Source organism: Terrapene carolina, unplaced genomic scaffold (genome assembly GCF_002925995.2).
Source record: "Terrapene carolina triunguis isolate 2854851 unplaced genomic scaffold, T_m_triunguis-2.0 Scaffold131, whole genome shotgun sequence".
Lineage (NCBI taxonomy): Eukaryota > Metazoa > Chordata > Testudines > Emydidae > Terrapene > Terrapene triunguis.
Window position 1 is genome coordinate 4913946 of NW_020664482.1, and position 23988 is coordinate 4937933.

Genomic DNA, 23988 nt, shown 5'->3' on the forward strand with positions numbered 1-23988 from the left:
TGCACATTGAGTGAATGTTTTTAGAGAACTATCCATGACTCCAAGATCTCTTTCTTGAGTGGTAACAGCTAATTTAGACCCCATCATTGTATATGTATAGTTGGGATTATGTTTTCCAATGTGCATTACTTTGCATTTATCAACATTGAATGTCATCTGCCATTTTGTTGCCCAGTCACCCATTTTGTTGCCCAGTCACACAGTTTTGTAGCTCTTTGCAATCTGCCTGGGACTGAACTATCTTGAGTAGTTTTGTATCATCTGCAAATATTGCCACCTCACTGTTTACCCCTTTTTCCAGATCATTTAAGGCTTTGTCTACACTGGCAACTGAATGACAAAACTTTTGGTCGTTCAGAGGTGTTTAAAAAAAACACACCCTTGAAAGATAAAAGTTTTACCGACGAAACGCGCTGGTATGAACAGCGCTTTGTCGGCAGGAACGCTCTCCTGCTAACAAAGCTACCGCTGCTCATTGGGGGTGGAAGTTTTTTGTTGGTGGGAGAGCTCTCTCTCATGGCGACAAACAGCGGCTACACTGCGTACCACCTTATCTGTGGCAATGTTCATGACTAATTCTACCACTCCTTTTCCTCACCCCCATGTAATCGGATTGCCTAATGCACACAAAGTGAAATCTAATTCTTAGCTCCTTGAATTGTACTGTTGGTAGCAATAACAGGATGAAAACCCACTTTGCAAAGACAGGCTGTTTTTCTCTAAAACGTACTGACATTTGATCAGACTTGTTTCAGCTGTTTTCAGTGTTCTGAGGGTGGGCAAACTGGCAGGACTGGCATGTGGCCAATTTTAGATGGTTTTCCCCATGATTTGTTTTGAAAAGACAGAGTACATGAACCACAAGTCTCTATTCCTCAGCCTATCCAAGTCATGAACAACAGTATCAAGGAAATTATTTGGTTACTGTAGATTTTAAAGTTTTACCTCCTTGTATTACTAGTTCTGTATGTATGTAAATATCCAGGGACAAATGTAAAACTGACTCTGACAGTTTGGCAGCAAAACCTATCATTTATGTTACATCAAATTGACATCCTACTTTACGCCTGCTCCAAAATGGAATGGTGCTGCGTGTAGCTCGCCATATGTTGTCAAAATATGGTTAAACTAGCTGAGTTTTCTGTTCAGAGCCGGATGGTGCTATTTTAGGCATATCATCACAGCCTGATAGATCATATTATTATAGCCTGATTTTTTCCCCTAAAATGAAAGCCTAACACTTGATATGCAATGCAGAGAGCTCCTGCATTCTACCTTTACACACTATTATGGAAAATCAGAGTTACCTTGCACGACTGCATCCATGAAGTCACCACGCATGTGGGCTTCACAAATATACACTGGTCTGGGTGTGTAAATGCATTGAGGGCGAGCACAAAGTCCTCTGCATGAGGAAATGGAGTGTTTGGGGAAGTATGTGCTCAGAGCAGCCACTAAGGGGAACCTCTGTTATTCACAGGACAGCCAGGCAGCATCAGGGCAAGCTTCCCTGCACTGTCCCATTAAGATGATTCAGTCTGAACTGGAGGGACCCCAGGGTGAGGAGGCGTTTCATCCCAGTGCTCCACTCAGTCCTGGGCCTCTCTGGTGAGACCACACACCTGGGAGCCAATCTGTGCAATCTGTGGCGGTGGTTTCTGGGACAAGGTCTCCTGTTTCCTGGGAACTGGGCCAACCCACCAAATGGTTTGACATTTTAGAACTATAGCTTTTTACCTCTCTCCTTTTCCCAAAGGTTTTCTCCCTCTGAGCAATTAATAATGTCACAGGCATCAAGCTACGCTAACTTTTAACAGAAAAAGCGTGTGTTCAACTGATGTTTATCATGAAACTTCCTCTGATCCCAGTTTCACCGGCCCCTTTGGTAAAGTCACGACAGTGACTATTACACAGCAGAGCGAGGCTCCAACTTTTACAACGACTGTACGAACAAAGTCTTCTGTTACCATGTTCATGCAGGCTCGTGGGGCGACTAGCTTCCGAAGTGGGTGAATGCAGCAATTGTGCTTTGGCACTGCAGCTGCATGAGCACAGATGTGTAGGGAAAGTGAGACAGCTTATCCCCAGCAAGCAGTGCTCATGAAAGCAAAAGCACTAAAATTCACAAGACAAAATAGATTTTCACCGTTATGCAGCCTACTGCATTCCAGATAGTTGGTGCCCTCTGCTCCTTCCCTCTTCCCCCCCCCCCCCCGGGGTGGATGCATTTCAGATGTTCTATATGTAAATAGTTGGTAAATAATTTCAGACAGAAATGTGCTATATCAATGTAAAACTATTGTTATTAGACCATAAACACTGTAAGGATTGGCGCTCTGGAAATACCTGAGACATATACAGCAGACAGAGATTATAATAGTCTTGAATGATCTCCCAAATGTATTAGGCAGAAACCTTCTTTCCTAAAACGTCTAGTTTGCTGGCAAATAGTCCTCTTGTTATTTACGTTTTCATAATAAATAATAATAATAATAATAGCTAATGCAACAATCCAGAGTATAGCATATAGCACGAGCTCTATAATTACATCACTTGTTATGAAGTTTGATGACACTACAGAACTTTTTCCAATTACATTATGTTTGGTAACATTTCTTCTACCATATCAGACTTTCTTCCTTTCCAATTCTGAGATGTAGGACATATGCTGAGGCCATATGGGAACTATTTTGCTTGATGTATGTTGTGTACATCCAAAGGCACTAAGGAATTAATGGATACAAGAGATGGTTTCAACTGGCTGAAAACAGGATCTTTGTTTCTTAAATGTTTATCTGTTCCTGCAGTTCACCCTTTGGCTGAAATAAATCTTCATTTGTGATGGTCATAATAATTTCAAAAGCCAACCAGCCAATATCAGAGAGGATTCTGAGTTCAGGTGGGGAAAAGCACCAGAGCAGATGAAAACTGAAAACAAAAGATCCTGTTTTCATGCAAATTTGCCTTGCATACCTTCCAACTGACCTGCATTTTGTACTAGCATCCCATTGGCCCACAAGGATCTTCTGAATTGGCCCCATGAGGTCTTCTCATTTAATAGGCCCACTAAGAGGATGCACTGAGGATGAATTGCTGTTCCTGGGCTTCTCAGACAGCTGACTAAGCAGCTGAAGCAGTGGATCAGCTGGAGACCTGGAGGTAAGAACTTGTATTTTCTTTTCTAAGAGGAGCATCATTCAGGAAAGGGAGACCTCTTTTAAAGGGGCATTGTCAGGTCAGCTCAGGCCCCAAAATTAGATTTTGTATAAATGTGGTTTTATACAACCTCAGCTCAGCAAAAATGTTTCTATAGCATTTTAATTCCAATGAGAAGGTTTCTTCCTTGTATGTCAGTGTTCCCCTGCAGCACTGCAATAGTGCAAGAGGACTCGACAGCACAACTAACTAGGCAAGAGTGGGCATATTGTCCCTTCCCACCCTGAGAGAAATGCAAATTGGATTTTAAAATTCTTTCTGTGTGAATAACCTAAGATGCAATTTGCAACATAATAAGGAAATATGAGAGGCTTTAAAGTATGCCATTTGTAACCTTGCAGAATTCTCTGGGCCCCAATCCTGCCACTGGGCACAGAGGTCTGCCTGTGCAGATCCAGTTGCAAGACTGGGGCCATAACTACCTTCCCGCCTCCAACCTCTTTTCAGATCTGTGAAATGCAGATCTCTCGCCAAACCTACCCATTAAGGCATCCTGCTCCTCTCACCCCCTCACACTCTCCAGAACAGACTGTGCCAGGAATGTAATTCTTTCCTACGGTCAGTACGGGGTGCAGGGAATTCTACCTAATAAAGTAAGACTGTTTCCACACTCATGCTATTTAGCGGTTTGCTTTTGAACCTTCTCACTTTATATCTGATTTGACAGAAAATAAGAATGAGGAAAATTTTAGAGAACAGCTAAATATGGAGAAGGGACAAACCAGATTTGCTTTGCCTGGATGACCTGCTCCTGCACTGACCAGAGCAGACAGTACTGTCAGTGGCACAGTGCACATAGTGGGCATCTGATTCCTGATCAGGGACACACACTTCACATACCTACACTACAGACAGCAAAGGTCATTGACACATTGGACTGAGCGTCTGGCAATTCTGTGTGTTTAGACATTTGACAAATGTCCAATGCGTATGGGTCTACTTTTTTGTTCAAACTTTAAAATCTACCATTTAAAATTCGATGCTTGCATTTGTTGGGGTTAGAGTCTCATTTATATTAAGGCCCATTTATGCTGATGCACTTGAAGGTCCATCTATACAGCCAGAACCATGTAAAGGGCCATAGTGCAAACAAGATTCTAACCTCCAAAATACATATCTCAGGCAGCATATTTCAGTCCTAAATCACTAGAAATGCAAATGTTAATCCCACTGTACCACATGCTCCAGGTGGGCAGTTCTGTCTGCCAAACCTTTGACAATAATTAGAAATCATGAGTTACTAAAAATAGCAGACCATACTTAGAGGTAGTATTTAAAAAAAAAAGATAAAAGTTTTCATACCTTCAGTAGCTTTGTTTACAGCTGCTAAGGTACTCAGCACCTTGGAGAAATTTTCTCCGGCATACAGATCGCGTGCATCAAAGAGCTGTAAAAAAGGAACTATGTCAGTTTAACACGAAACATTTTAGAATCCCAGTCTTACTGGCCCACTCTGGTAAGCAATGACAGTGATTATTAAATGGTCAAAAACCCCTAAGCATCTTTGTGGCATTTCAAATATAGGAAGAGGTTTTGGAGTTGATTTGTTCAGCTTCCTTTTAGCTTAGTGGGGTTAAACTGGCAACAGATGTTGGAAAAAGGTTCATGTATCCATTCAGAGCAGGATGCTATGGACATGAAAGGAAGAACTGTGTGACGGTTGCATGAGGTACAGATCTTGCTCCCCTTGAAATCATTCAGAGTTTTGTCACTTGCTTGGAGGGAAGGAATGATTTCACTGCCATTTTAGTTATCTAAGCTAATGGGCCTGAGAGTGTAAATACTTTAACAGCAAAGGGGCCAAAACCAGGATGTTCTGCACTTACCACCTGGCATGCAGTACACAGTCACAGTTATCCCAGGCAGCAGGCACTCACTATCCAGTGTATAAGACATTCCATTCAAAAGGATTCATTGCTCCAGTTAGCAAGTGGCAAAAATATATATCAATGGGAAGGGTTTTATTTTCATGCCAGTGACCTGTTGGGTACAATGGATCTTCTGGACCTGGCCTGTTAGAAACCATCATCACCATGGTGATAAAATTCTGCATTGTAAGTGGCATTCACTGTTACACATCGATCCAGTATAACAGATGAGATGCTTTGGGGGTTTTCAAAGCACTCTAGCCACCGTCTCACTCTTTGATATGGGAGAAATTCACCTTAGTGCAGAGGGTCTGTGAAATCCTTTCAAACCACTTGAGTGGTGTTGAGGAGGTACAAGAAGCCTTGTGTGGGGACACCACCTGCTCATTCAGAGGTATACTTTGTACTGGGGCTAGAGCTATAGTTCTGCAAAGCCAATGAGCACGGAAGGCCTTAACCACTGTCCAGTCAGACACTATCCACTGACAGATTCTCCCGGTGCACTAAAAAGTACTTAGTGAAAAGAAGCACAAGATCATTCATTACCTTAAAAAACTCAGAGAAAGAGGGGTTACTCTTTAATGGGGCCCTTTTTCATTTCCTACATATAGTTCCTCATGCACGTTTACCAAATTCCTAATGAAGTCAGAAGTAAAAAGTGCCTTTGCCCTCCCCCGAATCCAAGTTTCTATATTCTCTCTCTCTAGGAGTATGTGCCACACACATCGCAGAGCATGTGAGCAGTAGGCATTACACAGTAGGTGAGGAAGACAATAACATGCAGTTCTCGGTTTTAAAAATCTATATAACCACTTGGATCCTTGCAGTCAGGCATTCTAGGAGAATATCATCTGCAAGAAGAGGTATTAAAACCACCCCTGATAAAACTCTAATAAGCAGAAGCAGAAGCCTCCCCATTTAGAGTTGTATGAAAGAGTGTGTTAAACTTAGTAGCTCCCTTTTCAAACGACACTACTCCAAACTACCCAGACTTATCCCTTTGATACTTCTATAACTCTGTAAGATTGAAGGAAGTTTCCACATATATTGGGGATACTCTACGCAGATCTTCTAATGCGTGTGCTGAATCTATTCTTGGGTTTGTTTCTGTAAGACTCCCACAGGAGTGGGCCATACACAACCCACTGGTGTCTGAAGTAGTTTTTCTGCAGTAGGTGCTACTTGAGCAAGGGTTTCAGCTTTAAATAGCAACATTAGTTCCTCCCTCAAAAGGCAGGCTAAAAGAGCTCATGAGTACAGTGACCCCATTGGCAGTGACTAGAGTATGTGATATCACATTAGCACGGCTTCATTCTGCCAAGCTGAAGATGAAAGTAAACACTGGGATTGCAATGTTTGCCTATGTTTTCTCTGCTGTGTCATTTTCTGGGTCATGTCCTTTTCTTTCCACTTCAGCAGTCAAGGAAAACAAGCCCAGACTTGCAACGGTGGCATCAGTATTTTTTTTTAAAAGAGTGATTGAGAAAAATTCTTCAAGAAAGCAGTGATCTCTCCAGACCCAGAATGAATGGGTGCGCTCATCTTCATTAGACTTATCCTCTGTGTGCGCGCGCGCACACATGTGCAAAAGGGATGGTGATGGAAGGAAAGAAAACAACTTTTAGGCTTATCTACATGGGGGAAATTGACCGGAATAGCTCTCTGAAATAACAGTGTCCACCTAGGGAATTATTCTGTAATAACTACTGCACTTTAAATTCACTCCATACCTTATTCCAGAATAACTTTCCGTGTAGACAAGCCCTTACTTGTAAGATATAAACTCTTCTCGTTCTGTGTCTCCTGTCCCTAATTTTGTTCTCTTAATTAAAGATGAGCTGCAAATCCCAAAGGAGAAGTGTGTGTGGCACTTTCTACCGATACTTTATGATAGTAAAAGACAAGAGGCCCGCTCCTCAGCTGGTGTAAATCAGTGTAGCTTCACTGAAGTCAACGGACTGACGCCAATTTACCCAAACTGAGTCATGGTGTTTTTCCTACATTAGAAATAACAGATCCTGGCTTCCTCCTATGGAAACATGTGGCCACACTGGTGACATCATATTAGGATAAAATCAATTGCAGCTTTCCCAGTCCTCAACTGTAAGGGGGAGAGAGGAAGTGGATCGAGGTGGGAGCTTGGAGGAAGATTAGAAGAGTAGCAATCCTTTCCGGTGGATCCAGGTGCTAAAGGAGCAATCAAAGAAGACAAGGCCGTTGCAGAGAAGCTAAATGAATTCTTTGCATCAGTCTTCACTGCAGAGGATGTGAGGGAGATTCCCACATGAGCCATTCTTCTTAGGTGACAAATCTGAGGGGAACTGTCTCAGATTGAGGTGTCAGTGGAAGAGGTTTTGGAACAAACAAATAAATTAAACAGTAATAAGTCACCAAGACCAGATGGTATTCACCCAAGCGTTCTGAAGGAACTCAAATATGAAATTGTAGAACTACTACCTGTGGTATGTGACCTATCATTTAAATCAGCCTCTATATCAGATGACTGGCAGAGAGCTAATGAAATGCTGATTTTTGTAAAAAGGCTCCAAGGGCTATCCTGACAATTGCAGGCCAATAAGCCTAACTTCAGTACCAGGCAAATTGGTTGAAACTATAGTAAAGAACAGAATGATCAGACACATAGATGAACATGATATGTTGGGGAAGAGGCAACATGGTTTTTGTAAAGGGAACTCATGCCTCACCAATTTTTAAGGAGGTCAACAAACATGTGGACAAGGGTGGTTCAGTGGATATAGTGTACTTGAATTTTGAGAAAGCCTCACCAGAGGCTCTTAAGCAAAGTAGACCGTCATGGGATAAGAGGAAAGGTCCTTTAATGGATCAGTAACTGGTTAAAATACAGAAAACAAAGGTGGGAATAAATGGCCAGTGTTCAGAATGGAGAGAGGTAAGTAGCAGAGTCCCCCAAGGATCGATACTGGGACCAGTGCTGTTCAACATATTCATAAATGATCTGGGGAAAGGGGTGAACAGTGAGGTGACAAAGTTTGCAGATGATACATAATTACTCAAGATTGCAGTTTGCTTTGAAATAAACTAAGAGTTACAAAGGGGTCTCACAAAACTAGGTGACTGGGCAACAAAATGGCAGATGAAATTCAGATGATAAATGCAAAGTAATGCACACTGGAAAACATAATTCCAACTATGCAATCAAAATGATATAGTCTAAATTAGCAGTTACCATTCAAGAAAGAGATCTTGGAGTCATTGTGGATAGTTCTCTGAAAACATCCACTCAACGTGCAGCAGCAGTCAAAAAACCTCACAGAATGTTAGGAACCATTAGGAAAGGAATAGGTAATAAGACAGTAAATATCATAATGCCACTATATAAAACCATGGTACACCCACACCTTGAATACTGTGTATAGGTCTGGTCGCTTCACCTAAAAAAGATACGTTAGAATTGGAAAGGATATACAGAAAAGGGGAACAAAAATAATTAAGGGATGGAATAGCTTCCATATGAGGAGAGATTAAAAAGACTAGAACTGTTCAGCTGAGAGAAGAGATGACTGGGGGGGTTATGATAAAGTCTACAAAATCATGAATGGTGTGGAGACAGTGAATAATGAAGTGTTATTTACCTCTTCACATACCCAAGAACCAGAGGTCACCCACTGAAATTTATAGGTACCAGATTTAAAACAAACAGAAGGAAGTACTTCTTCACACAACACACAGCCAACCTGTGGAACATGTTGCCAAGGGATGTTGTGAAGGCCAATATATAAGTGCATTCAAAAAAGAATTAGATAAATTCATGGAGGATAGGCTCATCAGTGGCAACTAGCCAACATGGTCAGGGACACAATCCCATGCTCTGGGTGTCCCTAAACCTCTGACTGCCAGAAGCTGGGACTGGATGACAGGGGATGGATCCCTTGATAAATTGCCTTGTTCTGTTCATTCCCTCTGAAGCATCTGGCACTGGGCACTGTCAGGTGACAGGATACTGAGCTAGATGGACCATTGTCTGACCCAGAATGGCCATTTTTAATTTCTTAAGGTCTGCAGAAGGGAGAGACATTCCACTCATATTATATGAGAGCTGTAGGTGCTCAGCACCTCTGAAAATCAGGCCCTAACATATTTAGCAAGTCACTAACTGAGAACAAAACCTAGGGATGTGTGTGAAAGTTTTGGAATATCTGGTTTTATTATAAACCCAGTATGTGAATGAGGTTCACCAAGGGTTAAGAACCTTTTAACAAACTGGAAATGAATTAGGGCTTTGAATGAAAGAAGGCAGATTTGCATGGTTCTAACACAAAACCAGCAAAACTCAGACCATTAGCACAAGCCCAAAACTCGAAGTGAAACAGACAGCAAGGATATAGACCCATGTGACCAAAACAGAACAAAGGTTTGTGAACTAAGACAGCTGTAGTCCCACCTGCTGCTCTAACTACTAGGCAGTCAGTCCTTTTTGGCAATTAGGACCCTAATCCTGCTTCCACTGAAATGAATGAGAGTTTTGCCATGGATTTCAGTGACAGCAGGAACAGGTCCAAACGTCTATATCTGTGAAAATATTATATCTGCATATTATACCAAATTATATCTGTGAAAACCAGCAACATTGAGATATGCCAGAACAGTGGGGAATGTTTTTATCAGCACTATCCAGTCCTTGCTCTAATGAAGAGAATTTCCTCAAGGAAGATTCTGCACAGCACAATCTTAGCAGCACTACCTTGGTCACACCTCCACCTTTCCTAACACCCTAGGTACCAGCCAGTCCTTCTGCACTGTACCACTCTTGTGCATGGCACCGTCTCCCCATAAAGAGCAAACCCCCCTTTTTCCAACTCGACCACCATAAATGTCACTCATGCAACTTGTGCCGGTCCTGAGACATTTGGGACCCTGGTCTTTCTTGTTTGCTCGGACCCCACCCCCTCCTATTTCACCCATTACCCATCACCCAGAGCTGAACTCAGGGCCCCGGTACAATTGTTTCTGCTCCCCACCAGCCTTGGTTGCATCCTCTCTCCAAACGTAAATAGCACCGAACATTACAATATGTAGTCAGCACGGGGCACGGACCGCCCTAGCTCTGCGTGCACTAAGCCCATCGGGGGAAGCCGGGCACCAGTGGTGAGTTATTTCACCGGCGGCCACGGACGGTCAGAGAAGGGTTTGCAATGCCAGGCGGCGAGCAGGGGACTTGGTGGTGGAGGCTGCCAGGGAATTCACGTGCGGCCGTGCTCCGGGCTGCAGAGAGGAGGCGGCTCTCCATGGGGGGACGGGACACTCCCCCCCGCGCCCTAGCCCCGAGCAGTGCGGGCACCAGACGCCAGCTGTGGGGCAGAGGAAGAGAGGGCAGCCGGCGCTCGGCAGCAGGGCGCGGGGGGACCAGGGCGCAGGGCAGGGGGCCCCGGGCACTCAGCACAGGGGGCCGGGCACTCAGCACAGGGCACGGAGGGGCTGCCCAGGGGCACCCAGGGCAGGACTGGGGAGGGAGCGGCGCGGGGGCAGCGGGCACTCACGGCACTCAGTCTCCACGCGGCGCAGGGCGGCGCGGTGGCCACCCCCGGGGCATGACAGCGGCCCCCGGCCCCCCGGGGTCTGTCCGCGGCGGAGGCGGCGCTGCTGGGTGCGGAAGGCGGCTGCTAGCTCTGACCCGGAGCCGGATCGCGGCGCTAGGAAGGGGAAGTGACAGGGAGCGCCTCCCCCCCCAGCGCGCCCGCTGCGCCCGGGTCCGGGGAGCGCACGGCCCAGGGCGAGCAGCGGCTGCCCCCTTCCCCGGCGCGCTACCAGCGGTTCCCAGCGCACAGAGCTGCTCCCCGGCACTGCAGCCCCAGCCGGGCTGGCGCGCACCCAGCGCCCGGAGATGCCTAGTGCCCAGTGCCTCTCTCGCCAAAGCGAGTGTGTCCAGCTTGCAGCCTCACCAAACGCTCGGTGCATCGGGTAGCAGCGTCTCATACCTGCCCAGCGCTGAAGGCAGCTCTGGGGACAGGTTAAATCCGGGAGAAACTCAGTGTCCCCTCTGCCCAAGCAAAAGGAGCTCCCTCGCTTCGCCCTGGCTGGGGAACGGGGCAAGCGCTCTGGCTGGTGCCGTAGGAGCTCACCCATCCTGTTTCCATCTATTTTAATCACTACCTCTAAAATATTGTCATCCCTCTGCCCAATAGTAGCCTATGTCAAGGCCTTGCAGGTTGTTTCTCTGGGGACGGAGAAGTCTGTGGCATGGAGACAAGGTATTTTCTTAGTGTAACTTGTTTTATTTACACGATATGCATCAGTCCTGGAACAAAGGTGGTCACCAAATCAACCAGGTAATCCTTTCTTTCGGGATTCTCCACCCAAACGCCAGCGCACGGTTCCCAGGGAGCAGCTCTACCCCAAGAGAACCAGCTCTCCTACTGCTTGCCACAGCTCCCTCAAATAGAAACCCACCAAACTAACACTGCAGCTTTTCTCCATAGCCAGACAACAGTGCTCCTGCGGTAGGAAAAAGAACTTGTCAGACTATATGCAACAGCACACGCTGGTGGCTCCCACTATCACAATACCTTAAGAAGAAAAATTAGTAGTAATTACCAACAGAACTGTCAAAATATCAAGAGAAGGTGATAAAAACCAATATGGATCTGATATCCAGGTGGGATAGAGGCAGAAAAAAATTCAATAAAAGCCCAATATCAAGAGAACAAAGGCAAAGAGACAACAGACTGTTAAAATGAAAGCATCAGCTTATCTAAACTTTTTAAAAATAGAGACAAATTGCTATGCAGGGCCTTGTGAAAGAGTCACAATTTAATCAAGGAAGCGACATTTTGAAAAATAAAATGTCATTGCCACAAGATAGCAAACTCAAAGCCTCCTGGCTCTTTGTGTCCATATGTTCAATTAAAACCCTGCTTCCATGAAGTGTGAAATTCCCAGTACACTCCAGCAAAGTATTTGGCTGCATTTTGGAAAGGAAATCATAGAATCTTAGGGTTGGAAGAGACCTCAGGAGGTCATCTAGTCCAATCCCCTGCTCAAAGCAGGACCAACACCAACTAAATCATCCTCATGGCTTATGGAAGTATTGGACTGAGATCTAATATAAAAAACAAAATTTTGGCCCCAATTCTGCTACACACTTCTGTACATGTTTTACTTTAAGCTGATTTGTAGTCCCACTGAAGTCAATGAGACTAACTCATATGCTTAAAGTTAAGCACATGCAAAAGTGTTTACAGGATCAGGGTCTTAGAACCTGCAGCCCAGATTTCCAACTGCTCAGAACTGCAACATTAAAGTTCCATACTCTACTATCCAAATATTGACTCTTGACTATATGATTTAATCCAAACATCTGATTAATTTTGCAGGTACCTGGCTTGGTTCAGAAATCCAGCCATTTGCAGGAACTATTTTCTCACACCAATAACCATTTTACCTTGCTAAATAAAGTTCTCCTTCTTGTTAAAATAAACAAACATCCAGTCAAATTCAGCCCTCACATTTGTGTGCATGCTAGGAGTTGCACGTAAGCATGTGAAGGTAAAATTTAATAATCTACTGGAGAGGAAGGATGGCCCAGTGGCTAGGGTGCGAATTTGGGATTCAGGAGACCCAAATTCAATTCCTTGCTCCATGACAGATGTCCTGCATGACCTTGGGCAAGTCACTCAGAGTCTCTGGGCCTCAGTTCCCTGTCCCTACAATGAGGATAATAGCATTGCCCTCTCACACAGGGCTGGTATGAGGATAAATACATTAAAGCTTGTGAGGAACTCAAAGAATATGGTAATAGTAGGTACCAAAAATAGATGTTGCTGTTGATTCTCCACCTGAATAAACTTATCCTTGATTTGCTTGTGGTGTCACTATTGCTGTGGAAACTGATGTGAAGTCACCAACAAAATGTTACGACATGAGGTAGAAAGAAAGTGCAGAAGCTGATGACCTCAAAAGGAACAGTATTTCAGGAGATGGGTTTGCTTAAGGGAATGGAGATGGGAAAAGGGATGAGACACACTTTTTATCACTTGGTCCAGGTTGGACTTTTCAGTGTGTCCTTAAACATGTGAGTATATAGTATCTGGTGAGTCTGTGCAGCTTTCTCCTTGTTTGTATCCCATGGCATACTAAAAATGCAAAAAAATTGTCCTTTCTACTGCACCTCAAATTGCACCCAATCTCATCACAAATCTTTTGGTCCCACTGTAAGTGGTTCTTACACAGCCCTGCCTCACATCTGAATCATGGTGGGTGGGGAAAGAGTTTACACTTTTGAACTCAGATAAAGTCAATAGTGACTGTAAGTCATGACCACCTGATGGCTCTCCAGTGATCTGTGGAGGACAGTTGGTGGTCTGAGTCCGGTTCATGGAGGTCAGGTTCAGGTGTTACTCCACAAGAGACCACCAGTGTAATTCACACCCAGCAGTCCCAACAGAGAAAATAAGGAATGTGCCGATACCTTCTCGCTCCCTAGAAATGGTCCTTTCAGAACAAGCCTGGGGTATGTTGAAGTGGGAGCTTATTGTGGATTATGTAATACCAGATGGCATACAACACCCTGTCTTCTTTTTTTTCTTTCCTTCCTTCCAGTTTTTAATTCTCTTCAGTCAGCCTACCTTTCAGTCAGGTAGCTCAGGTTTTCCCAATGTCTTACCTGAATTTCTCTCTTCTTCCTTCTCTCCATCTCTTCTCTGTATTTTGTATCCTAGGCTTGCTGTTTCCCTCATGCCTGAGGGAGTCTGAGCTTTCCCTGGGAAGAGCAAACCCTCCCTACATCTCACCAAGTTCATTCATTCCATCTCCCTCCCCATCTCTCCCTACTGAATACAGCTGGCTGAAATTATTCCAATTTAGACATAATATTGAAATTGGGAAAAAATGGGGGAAATGATTTTTTTTGCTAAATTCCCATTTTTTGACTAACTATAGTGCTAATTTACATTTTTCAATTTAGAAGTAAAGTGCCAATTCTCCTATTGGCCTCAGAGACAATACTTTCCATAAGTAAAATTCAGCAGCGGTACCTGAGTGAGTAAGGCTTTGCAGTATCTGACCCCTTTGTGCTAAAGTTCAGGAAAAGTAAAATTCCTGTTTTCAGAGTTGTTTTTACAGTATGACTGTTTCTGGTATTTCTGATAATTATGTGAAAACCAAGAAATTGTTTGTTTAAATAATGGCTTTTTATTAATGCCATGTGCTTCAATTAATATACAGACTAGCCACCAGTCCAGTGGTTTGGGCACTCATCTGGGATGTAGGCAACCCTGGTTCAAGTCCCTACTCTGCCTGATTTGGAGTAATTCTTCCACATCCCAGGTGAGTGCACTTGGATATTCTGGTGTGGGGTTCTCGTTCTCCCTCATTTTGACCAGAAATTCCATCCTGGACCCGAAAAGCCTTCCAGAAGAAAGTTGGTCTAAACTGACATGTTTCTGCAAATCAGCATTTTCTGACAAAAAAAGTTTTGTCGAAAAATTCCCAACCAGCTCTACTTATTTCCCTTGAAAACAGTATTTTTTCTTCACACTCATCATTAGCACTCTAAGGAAGTTAATGCCAAATTTTCAAATAAACTTCCATAGTAAGATGTCATTGTAACTGTGTGGAATAAGAGGGGTCTTTTTTTAAAAAAAGGATGTTTTAAATCTACTCAAGGGATGCCACATGACCAGTCTGAAAGAACACAGCAAAATTAGCTGAACTTCTATTTTTAAGTATCAGAGGGGTAGCCGTGTTAGTCTGAATCTGTAAAAAGCAACAAAGGGTCCTGTGGCACCTTTAAGACTAACAGAAGTATTGGGAGCATAAGCTTTCGTGGGTAAGAACCTCACTTCTTCTTGCATCTGAAGAAGTGTTCAGTCTTCTGTTAGTCTTAAAGGTGCCACAGGACCCTCTGTTGCTTCTATTTTTAAGAATCAGCACAGTCATTTAGGCCCTGATCCCACAACCTGTTGTGTGTGGGCACACCCTTCCACTCACATTGGGGTTAGGCTTGAGCACAGGAATCAGCTTGCACTCATTGGGACCATATAAAAGGCCCATTCCGCAACCCCTACTCATTTAAACAGATGATATTTTTGTAAGTAATTCCTTTGATTTCATTGACTTTTTGTGTGTGAGTAAAGGCTACATCTATACAAGTATGTTTTGCAGAATCAGGCCCAATATTTGTAAAGCATTTTAGGATCCTGTTGTAATAACTGGGGTCTATCAAGCCTACCCCAATTGTAAGTTTAGCTGTTGGAAAGTAGGTGAAAGTTTATAAAAGGTTCCAACACTTTCTTCCCCACTAAGAAGGATTGCCTGACAAAATAAGACTAACATATGCTCTATGTGAAAAGGGGATTTAGATAGGTTCTGATTAAGTTTGTTCTGTTAACCAGTCAATTTGAATTCTAAAATGTCTTCTTCTGATTCTTTTTTCTCCTGTGTATCCTGATCAATAAATGTCTAGACTTTGGCATGAATTTTCTAGTATGTCTGCCATGGGATTAAGTAGGCCAAGGTCTCTGTACTCAAAATCTGAAGTCTTATTTAACCATTTAGTGTTGTACAGAGACAGGGTCATGTTAATACCCTTGACTCCCTGGAACCATTTATTCTATCACAATTAACACAACAACCCATTGTGAGGAAAGACCTTGGATAAATGTAAAGTAGTCTTAATATTACTACAACATAAAGCCAATTCAAGCAGGGCTGAGGATTGCATGAACTTTTCTTTAGTACCAAAAAATCTTCAACAGGCTCAAACTGCTCAGCTCTCTCTAGAAAGAATGTTATTTTTAGTATATGTTCCTATTTCAACATTTAGTTTCATCTCAAAGACTTGAAAGGTAGTCTGTTCAACTCTGAGACACTGTATTACATTTGCAAAATCTCTCTGAATCCCTGTCCCGAATATTAAGGAATCCAGACTCTCATGTATTTTACTAAAACAAGAGATTATCAATAATGATCAATTTAATTTCCTGCTACGTGGTCTCATTTAGGAACATTCACAAGGGAAACAGATTAGCAGAATAATAATTTTTAAAAGTGTAATGGAGATAAGTGGAATAACTTACCTCCACTTTAAGCGCGGCACAGCCTTTTAAGAACTCCTGAATGTTACTGATGCAATCTGCTTCATTTTTGGGCTCCAGACAATACTAAAGAAACAAAACCCAGACATGATTATTGTATTACCATCAGGCTAGTCTCTGCTCAGCAGGCTTGCATGGATATTTGACATGTGCATCTTATTCTGAATTAGGGAAGCTTTCTAGGGGGAGGCATGGGGGTGGTTGGCAAGCTGTTGAACCAGGAAGAGCCACTGGAGGAAGTGATGCATAAATCTAAATGGTCGGCATATTGTTTTGAATGTCAGCATATGACACTGCCCTAAGTGATACTGAGAAGCTTGACCTTTACTGGCACACTGCCCCAAACCACCACTACATACATAAATGGAGATATATATCCAGCTAGCTCAGGTTATTTTTTTTAAAGGCTCCTGTTTTATAGGATGGGGAGGAATCTGTTTTTTCTATCATTTTACTGACAGCCTGTCCTCTGTGTTGCCATTTCCTATCTCTCATCAAGCTCCTTCCGCTTTTCTGTTTGCTGTTACTTATTGCTGATTTGAACCGTCTGCCTACGTACCAAGTAAAACTATAACACGATGTACTGATTTGGTTTAGCAGCTTCAAAACATTGCAAATGCATTGGCCAGACCAAATACAAACTGGCACTGATGAAAGGTACTTTTATTCCTAGTTGAGTCCCTTCTCTATCTTATTATTTTTCCTGATTAGCAAGATATTAGTACATTCTTTATGGAATTGTCTTTAAAATTCAAGCATTATATTTACAAGTCATAGATACATTATCTAAAACTTGAAGATTTGACCTCTGGTTGAGTAAATAAATATTTCTACTTCAAATACAAGAGCATGCATGAAAGTCATGCCAGGACTTACGCCATGCATACATAATTCAGCCAATTCCAATTGTAAATGCAAGCAATGCGCTTTTGATTGTTTGTTTCTTGTCGCTGACAAAATTTCTCTAAGAGATTACTAATTTTTAAAAAGCTACTATCCAAAATTTATATTTTACTTATATCCAGCTAACAATACGGTATCTTTGACACAAGATAAAATACTGAAGTCTCTCTGGAACACAGATGGCATCTTTCCTTTCTTCCCTCCTCTAAAAAAGTCATTAGAAACAGTGCCTGCTGGTAAAATATTGTGCTCTGGTTTCTCAGAGTATGAGAGACATGCAGCAGTGTGGCAAGATGCTCCTGCCATCGTGACTACCAAAATACACTTAAGAAGTTACCTTTTCCACATGTCCTGGAAGAAGCCGATTAACCAATTTGCAAAGTACTACTCCATCTTTCAGAGAAGCTTTCAGAAACTGCTCTGGATCACCTATCATCTTTTTGGGGGAATTTAAAACTCCTAATGAAATAAGCCAGGTCACAATTCGCTCTTCTGGATTCATCGTTAAGAATTCTGCCTTCACTGCAGAAGTTTAGTGCAGCCACGAGCTCTAACCCACATCCGTGATTGCATCTTCCTGCCTCTTCTAGTGACTGCCGAGCTAAAGTTTGAAACAACTTTTAATTCTGCATTGAAAGCCTCTGAACGTGTGATTTTTTTAAAAAACAGAAGCTCTGCTCATTCTAAATGAAGAAACAAGTTTGTGGCTGTATAAATGGTTTCAGGTCCTTTATTATTGTGCTTAAATATGGTGAAAGTAAGTAGAACTTTTGTGTTGAACGGTTGCTTGTAAATAAAAATGAATATCCTCTCTGTGTTTAGATATTTATATCACACCCATCGGTATCTTATCTGAGTACTTTATCCTAATATAGGGGAGCAATCCTGCAAGATCTTAAGGATGTGAGTAATTACCCTTGTGTATAGTCCCACTGAAGTCAATAGCAAGACATGCGAGTAAAGTTATGCATATGTTTAAGTGTTTGCAAGTGTGCACAGAATCAGGACTGCAGTCAACAATTAAGAGCTTGGAAATGTAATTGAAAAAAATCAATAAAGCATTTTGAAATAATTTTGTTTAATTTTTGTGTGTCAATTTTTACAAATCTTACATAAAGTGTTTATAGAACACATTGAATTTTTCCATTTTCAAAATCTTAAATATTTTTAAAATGAGTTTTTCAGGCAGTTTAGCCACGTGGTGAGATTTCTTCTGCCCTCCCCCCCCCCGCCTTGTTAAAAATATCACTGTTGAAGTTATTTTGAGCACAGAAAAAATGATAAATGAACATTTTAGATTAAAATATTGATAAGAACATGAAGTTTCATGAAACAACATAGAAGCAAGCACATTTTCCACTGGAAACAAAAGTTTAAACTATTTTCATCAAGTTCTACTCAGAACACATCATTCTAAAACACATATGAACTACTCCACTCTACTCTGGAAAATTAAAAGAAAATCTGGCTGCTGTAGTGTGCATAAAGAACTCAGGAGACAGATCTGGGAGAAAGTAAAGTCCATTCATTCTGTTAGTGTAGGACCTTGTTGTAATTTAGAACAGGGCAGCTGTCCTTTCTTCTGTTCTCTTCATAGTTGTTCTCTTCAGAGCTTGCGCCAGCAGAGCCAGAACCCGCATCCTATCTAGTAACAAGTTCATGGTTCAAAATGACAGAGGAAATCTGGCTCATCAAGGAAAAGTCAGCTACAAATGGTCATCTGGATACCTGTAGCTATCTCCTTCAAAACAGTAATTGACAGCTCAGCTGGGGAGAAACACTCAGCAGGAATAAGCTCTATTTAAAAATAAAGTTTTAATTACTAATTGGCAGTTTGAGGCCTACTACTACAGGTGCCATTTTCAGGGAAAGTGTGATCTTATTTGAACCACTAAGGTCCACATGCAAAAATGTGCATGCAGTTACCCAAGCAATTGCAGGTACACAATTGCACAATCATTTCTGCATGTGGAACTTATACCTCCTTTCTTGTTTAGCTCTGAAAATATGGGAGTCTATTCCCAGATTGGAACACTAACAGTTAAATGGATCCACAGTGAAATGATGGCACAACAGGCTGTGTGGATCATTTACAAGACAATCCAGTAGCACCAGCAGCCCCACTATTGGAGTCTTGCTCTTCCCTTCTCTGTCATTACTTCCCCCTCCCCCCCCAGGTTATTTGGGTACTGTTCAAAACTAGGCAGCATCACTCTCTAGTGGAAAAAAGGGTCCATCTCTTGCAATGGCAGGCAGTACTGTACATGATTGATCTCACCTTCTTCAGCAGGGGACTGAGGCTGTCCCCACCAAGCCTTTGCAGCAGTTGAAGCTAAGTTGGCTACGAAAGGCTGCCTCTTTGCTCCTCGCTATTCATTGGGAAAGAAGTTAGAACACTTCCACTTCTTATCGGGTGGAGTATCTCTTGGAGGGAGGAGAGCAAATGAATGTCTTACAGTGGAAGCCTAAATTGGAGAGGTTGGGGGTGACTGGACACCAGATTTTGCATAGGAAGCCAAGCAGCGGACAAGGGGTGGTGCCATGGGGAAGAGTTTGCATGGAGAAAAGTGGACCGCTTGTTGTATCCGGAAGATAGGAATCCAGCCACCAACCGCCTCTCCTACTATTACTTAAGAGTAGAACTTTGTGGCAGACATCGCCTCTGCTGCATCTTGGTCTTCTGATAACGTTGAGTGACTGAGGCAAAAATAGTAAGGCCCAGGAGTCATCTCTAGCTCTCGAACATCCAAAATGCACTTTCCCAGGTATCAAAGAGGCCTTGTTCCTACATTCCCTGGGGGAGTTTTCATGGTAGGAGAGTGGGCAGGTATTTCAGTAACTATACATTTCTTCTATACACGAACTTCTAATGTGAGCTCAGACTCCCCATCTTTTCGAAAGTGTGATCCTCCACTGGAGTAAAACCCCATTTTACTGCCTGTTGTGATCTTGTCAGTTTTAAATGTTATTCCATTTCCTGTTATTTTATTTTTCAAAGGTCTTCTGATAACAGCCCCAGAACCAAACCTGAGTGCAACACCCCCTAATAAATTAAATAGTTTAATATATTTAACACAATTATAAATGCTGGAAACAAGCGGGATTTGGGGTGGAGGTTGATACCTCATGACCCCCTGAGGGGTCCCGACCCCCAGTTTGAGAATGCCTTTGTTAGGTTTTTATTTACTGAATTGGGTATGAAATGTACTTTAAAAAGATGTACTGAGTCCCAATTTATTCTAAGCTATTCCTACTGTTTTTGCAATGACAACACCTAGCTGCAAAGGACTTGTCCTTATGTACAATGCTACAGTGGCACAGGGTGCAGCTGCACCGCTGTGCCAAAGGGAGAGCTCCCATCAGTGTAATCATCCACCTTGAGAGGCGGTAACTATGTCGACAGGAGAAGCTCTCTCCTTGACATAGCGCTGTCTCCACAGGGGATTAGGTCGGTATAACAACATCACTCAAATAATGTAATTATACAGATATAGGCCTGTAGTATAGACCTGGCAAAGAAGTTATCAGAACCTTCAGTTTTGGCAGCGGCTTTTGACACCTAAAGGTGCAGCAGTTTGGGATAAGCACATTAAACTAGATGTCTTTTCTAAAGACATGAGCAATGAATAGTTGAGTGCTGATTTTTATAATCAAGTTTGAATTCACACTCTATGGCAGGTATCAATGCAATAGTTTACAACTGGTTTGCATTTTCAAGGTTAATTTTTACAGCACTGACCCCTAGACAATTTTAAAAAGGCACACCAGCTAAGAGTCTCAGGAAACATTACTCAATGACTCCCCCTATGGACTATTTTAAAGATGGCTTGAATTTACTTTCTAATCAACAGCCCTATTTAGCCAGTAAGCCTTAAGGCCACAACACTGCAGTAAGCAGGAAGGCACATAAAGTATTTTAACCCTAATAATTGTCTAACACACTGATGGGGGAAGGAAGAGATGGAAACGTGTTTGAGAGGTTACTTTAGAAAGATGACAGCTGTTTGGAGGTTTGCAATATTAAAAACAGGTACACTAGGAGCAGTATTGAAGCAGATGAACAAGCTCACAATCTAAACTACAAAAACAGTAAAAATTTAATCACATGCCTATTGCCATATAAACATGTACTGCAAGCTTCAAATTTGGGGCCCATTACAAGGCCTCTCTCTCACACGTGATCTTGAGTTTTATATTTTAGCTGTTATGGACAACTGTAGTATCTAGGTTTAAAAACTGATGCAAATAATTGTACTGTTTTAATCTTTGGTGTTGAGAAGACAATTTTTCTTCCTCCAAAAGACCTATATTTGGAACTTAAGGTAACCTGACAACGCTCCTTTGTCTACTAATACATCATTCTTCCACAAAAATACACACTCCGCTGGTTTAGAGAATTATCAATGCCTAGCGAAAAGATGTTCAGTCTATCTTAAACATGTTGTTCATCAAAGGGAAACATTCCTAGCTTTAATTGTTTCTCCAGAGTTAATATTTCCAAACTAGATTTTACATTTGAGGAAATGTAGTAACCCAGGGATCTAGACATTTAATACTTAAAAAAAAAAAAATATTTTTTTTTAAGGGGGGGGGGGGGGGGGGGCATAGCAGTGCCATGGGTTTTTTGTGGACCCCTTGAGTTTGTTTTTCAATGCCTACCAGTAATTTGCATCCACAATTACCATGATTGCCTGAATAAGCAATCATTCCTTCATAGTTATTTGCATTCAACTGCATGTTTTAAAAATAAATCAGACCCTGAATTTTTATAGTTTAAGATAACCTGTTCAGAGAAAAAATTAGTGATTAGTGTGCCACCTTTATCTTTCCATTAGTGCTCATCCCTCTCTAGCAAAGAAAGCCCCACCAGCACACCTCAAGTTGCTCACCTAAACTAGTGATATGGATTCTCTGGTAGCAGAATTCTGGGTACTGAAAACACAGCTACTGAACATAATCAAGAGTCCATTGGGCTGACTTTGGTGGTCAGCTGACAAGGTGAGTTGAAAGGGGTGTGGTATAACTATCCATGTTAATTAAGACTTGTTCCCCAATTCCCACATGTTCTCTTTTTATATTATGGTCAGTTTTGTTAAACAGCTTTACATAACTACAGAAAACAGGTACAAGAATAGAGGCAGGTATAGAACTAAGCTGAGGTATTTATTATTTGGTAGTTAAGAAATGTGTTCAAAACCAGACATTTCAAGAATTCCATTAACCTTACACTTGCTTAACAATTATGAAATGCTAAGACTAGCACCAGAATTTAGAAGAGAATTACTCGTAACGTATATAGTACAAAGGTTCATTGTATTATATGTAACCGTAGTCACTCCCATCAGAGATCAGCACTATTCCAAGCAAAAACTGGATTTTGTTTAATATTCCAGGAGTTGTGCACCTTTAATATACATATCAATATAGAAGTCTACAACCCATGTACAATATGGTAAGCATGACCTAAAATTCTACAGCAGCACTCTTACTACAAATTGTGTAGACTCAAGCTAAGTCCACCATCCAGAACTTCCCGGCACACTAATCACTAATCTCCTGGCCTAGTTGAAAGTGAAAAATTTTTGCATCCACAATGCCTACATCAACTGTAGAAGTGGGGGAAGCTGGATTTTTATAGCGGGTAGATACTGCGCACCAGGAAACATACTCATTGGCGTTTGGGAACACAGGACGAACACTAGGTGGATATTTTGCTTAACCTTTAAAAGTTTTAGAATTAGTCCCCCCACCCCAACTGAATGAATAACATACCGCTACACTTGTTTCTGTAAGAACTAGTTAAAATGCAGTGTTGAACTCAAAATTTGTATAGTACTTCACACACACACACACACACACACTATCTTCATTTCAAGCCATCCTTTGTCTGAACAGCTAGGTCAGGGACAGGCACGAACATTCTCAATGACGGTATTTGTAAATTGAAGCTTAGCTGCTTCACTTATACCACTTTGCATCTATCACACGTTCAGTCAGTGTAAAGTTTATTAACCATGACTATGCATTTTCACCAATGAGAAAGATGAGGGATAGCATACAGAATTATTGATGCTTGAAAATTGGATTTCACTTGTACCATATATTGGCAAAATAAGCAATAAACATGCGTAATACAGAGTACAAATGCAATACAGACAACCTGGAGATGTACTTAAAAGACAAGATTCCATACGAACTAATTAGCTCTGTCTTAGAAGGATCATATCTGGAAGTAACCATTTATGAAAGATGCTAGCTGGTACAAGGGTACCAATAACTCCAAGGATGGATATGAACATTCCCCAGAAGTCCTCTACACCTCATTTTAGGTTCATGATTACCACCTCTGACCCAAAAAGGGAAAAATCTATTTCTGCTCTTGCAATTTCCAAAAAATTCACTTTAGAGGACAAATGCAGTTATGTTAGGTGGTGGACAACTCCCTACAAAACTGCCATCATAACTCATAGGTCAAATTGTGGCATGTAGTACGAAAGAACTCTCCCGCCTCCTACCCCCCAAAAAGATCTAAATGTTGGAAAATTAAGTTGCCTATGCAGAATACCCTGAAACAAAAAAATGTTCTTGTGTTTGCAAGTCCTCCCTCCCACTGAGTGGGCAGTTGCTTTTGCTTAAGTGACTTGTCGTTCAATTTTCAGCTCAGAGGAACGGTTTCTGTAAACTGTTCACTAAAACTGTCTACACTCCAGAGTTTTATCAACAGAAGGTATGCCACTTCATAGTATGGACATGCAACCGTGGTTTAATTGCTCTTTGTGTCAGTGCAGCACAGCCACACTAGTTGCTCTTGTATCGACCCAGAGCAGTGCACTGTGGATAGCTATCCCAATGTGCAACCGGCCACAGGGTGCTTTAGGAAGGATTTGCAATGTCTCATGGGGCAGGCACAGAACAGCATCACATGGTGC

At 42.1% G+C, this 23988-nt stretch overlaps 1 protein-coding gene across 4 annotated transcripts in view; it reads right to left on the reverse strand.

The window, feature by feature from the left end:
• ARHGEF6 (Rac/Cdc42 guanine nucleotide exchange factor 6) overlaps positions 1–17561 on the reverse strand; it is a 57372-nt gene extending 39811 nt beyond the window's left edge. For 2 of the 4 annotated variants that reach the window (XM_024203087.2, XM_024203086.2), the window contains exons 1-3: positions 17397–17561; positions 16139–16222; positions 4519–4603 (exon numbers count right to left, since the gene is read on the reverse strand). In XM_024203087.2, coding sequence (XP_024058855.1) covers positions 4519–4603; positions 16139–16222; positions 17397–17561 — 334 coding nt within the window. Of the gene's footprint in view, positions 1–4518; positions 4604–10603; positions 10719–16138; positions 16223–17396 lie in introns of those variants that run through there. The other 2 variants (XM_029911839.1, XM_024203089.2) reach the window with 1 other exon arrangement.
• Between the last annotated feature and the right edge of the window lie 6427 nt (positions 17562–23988).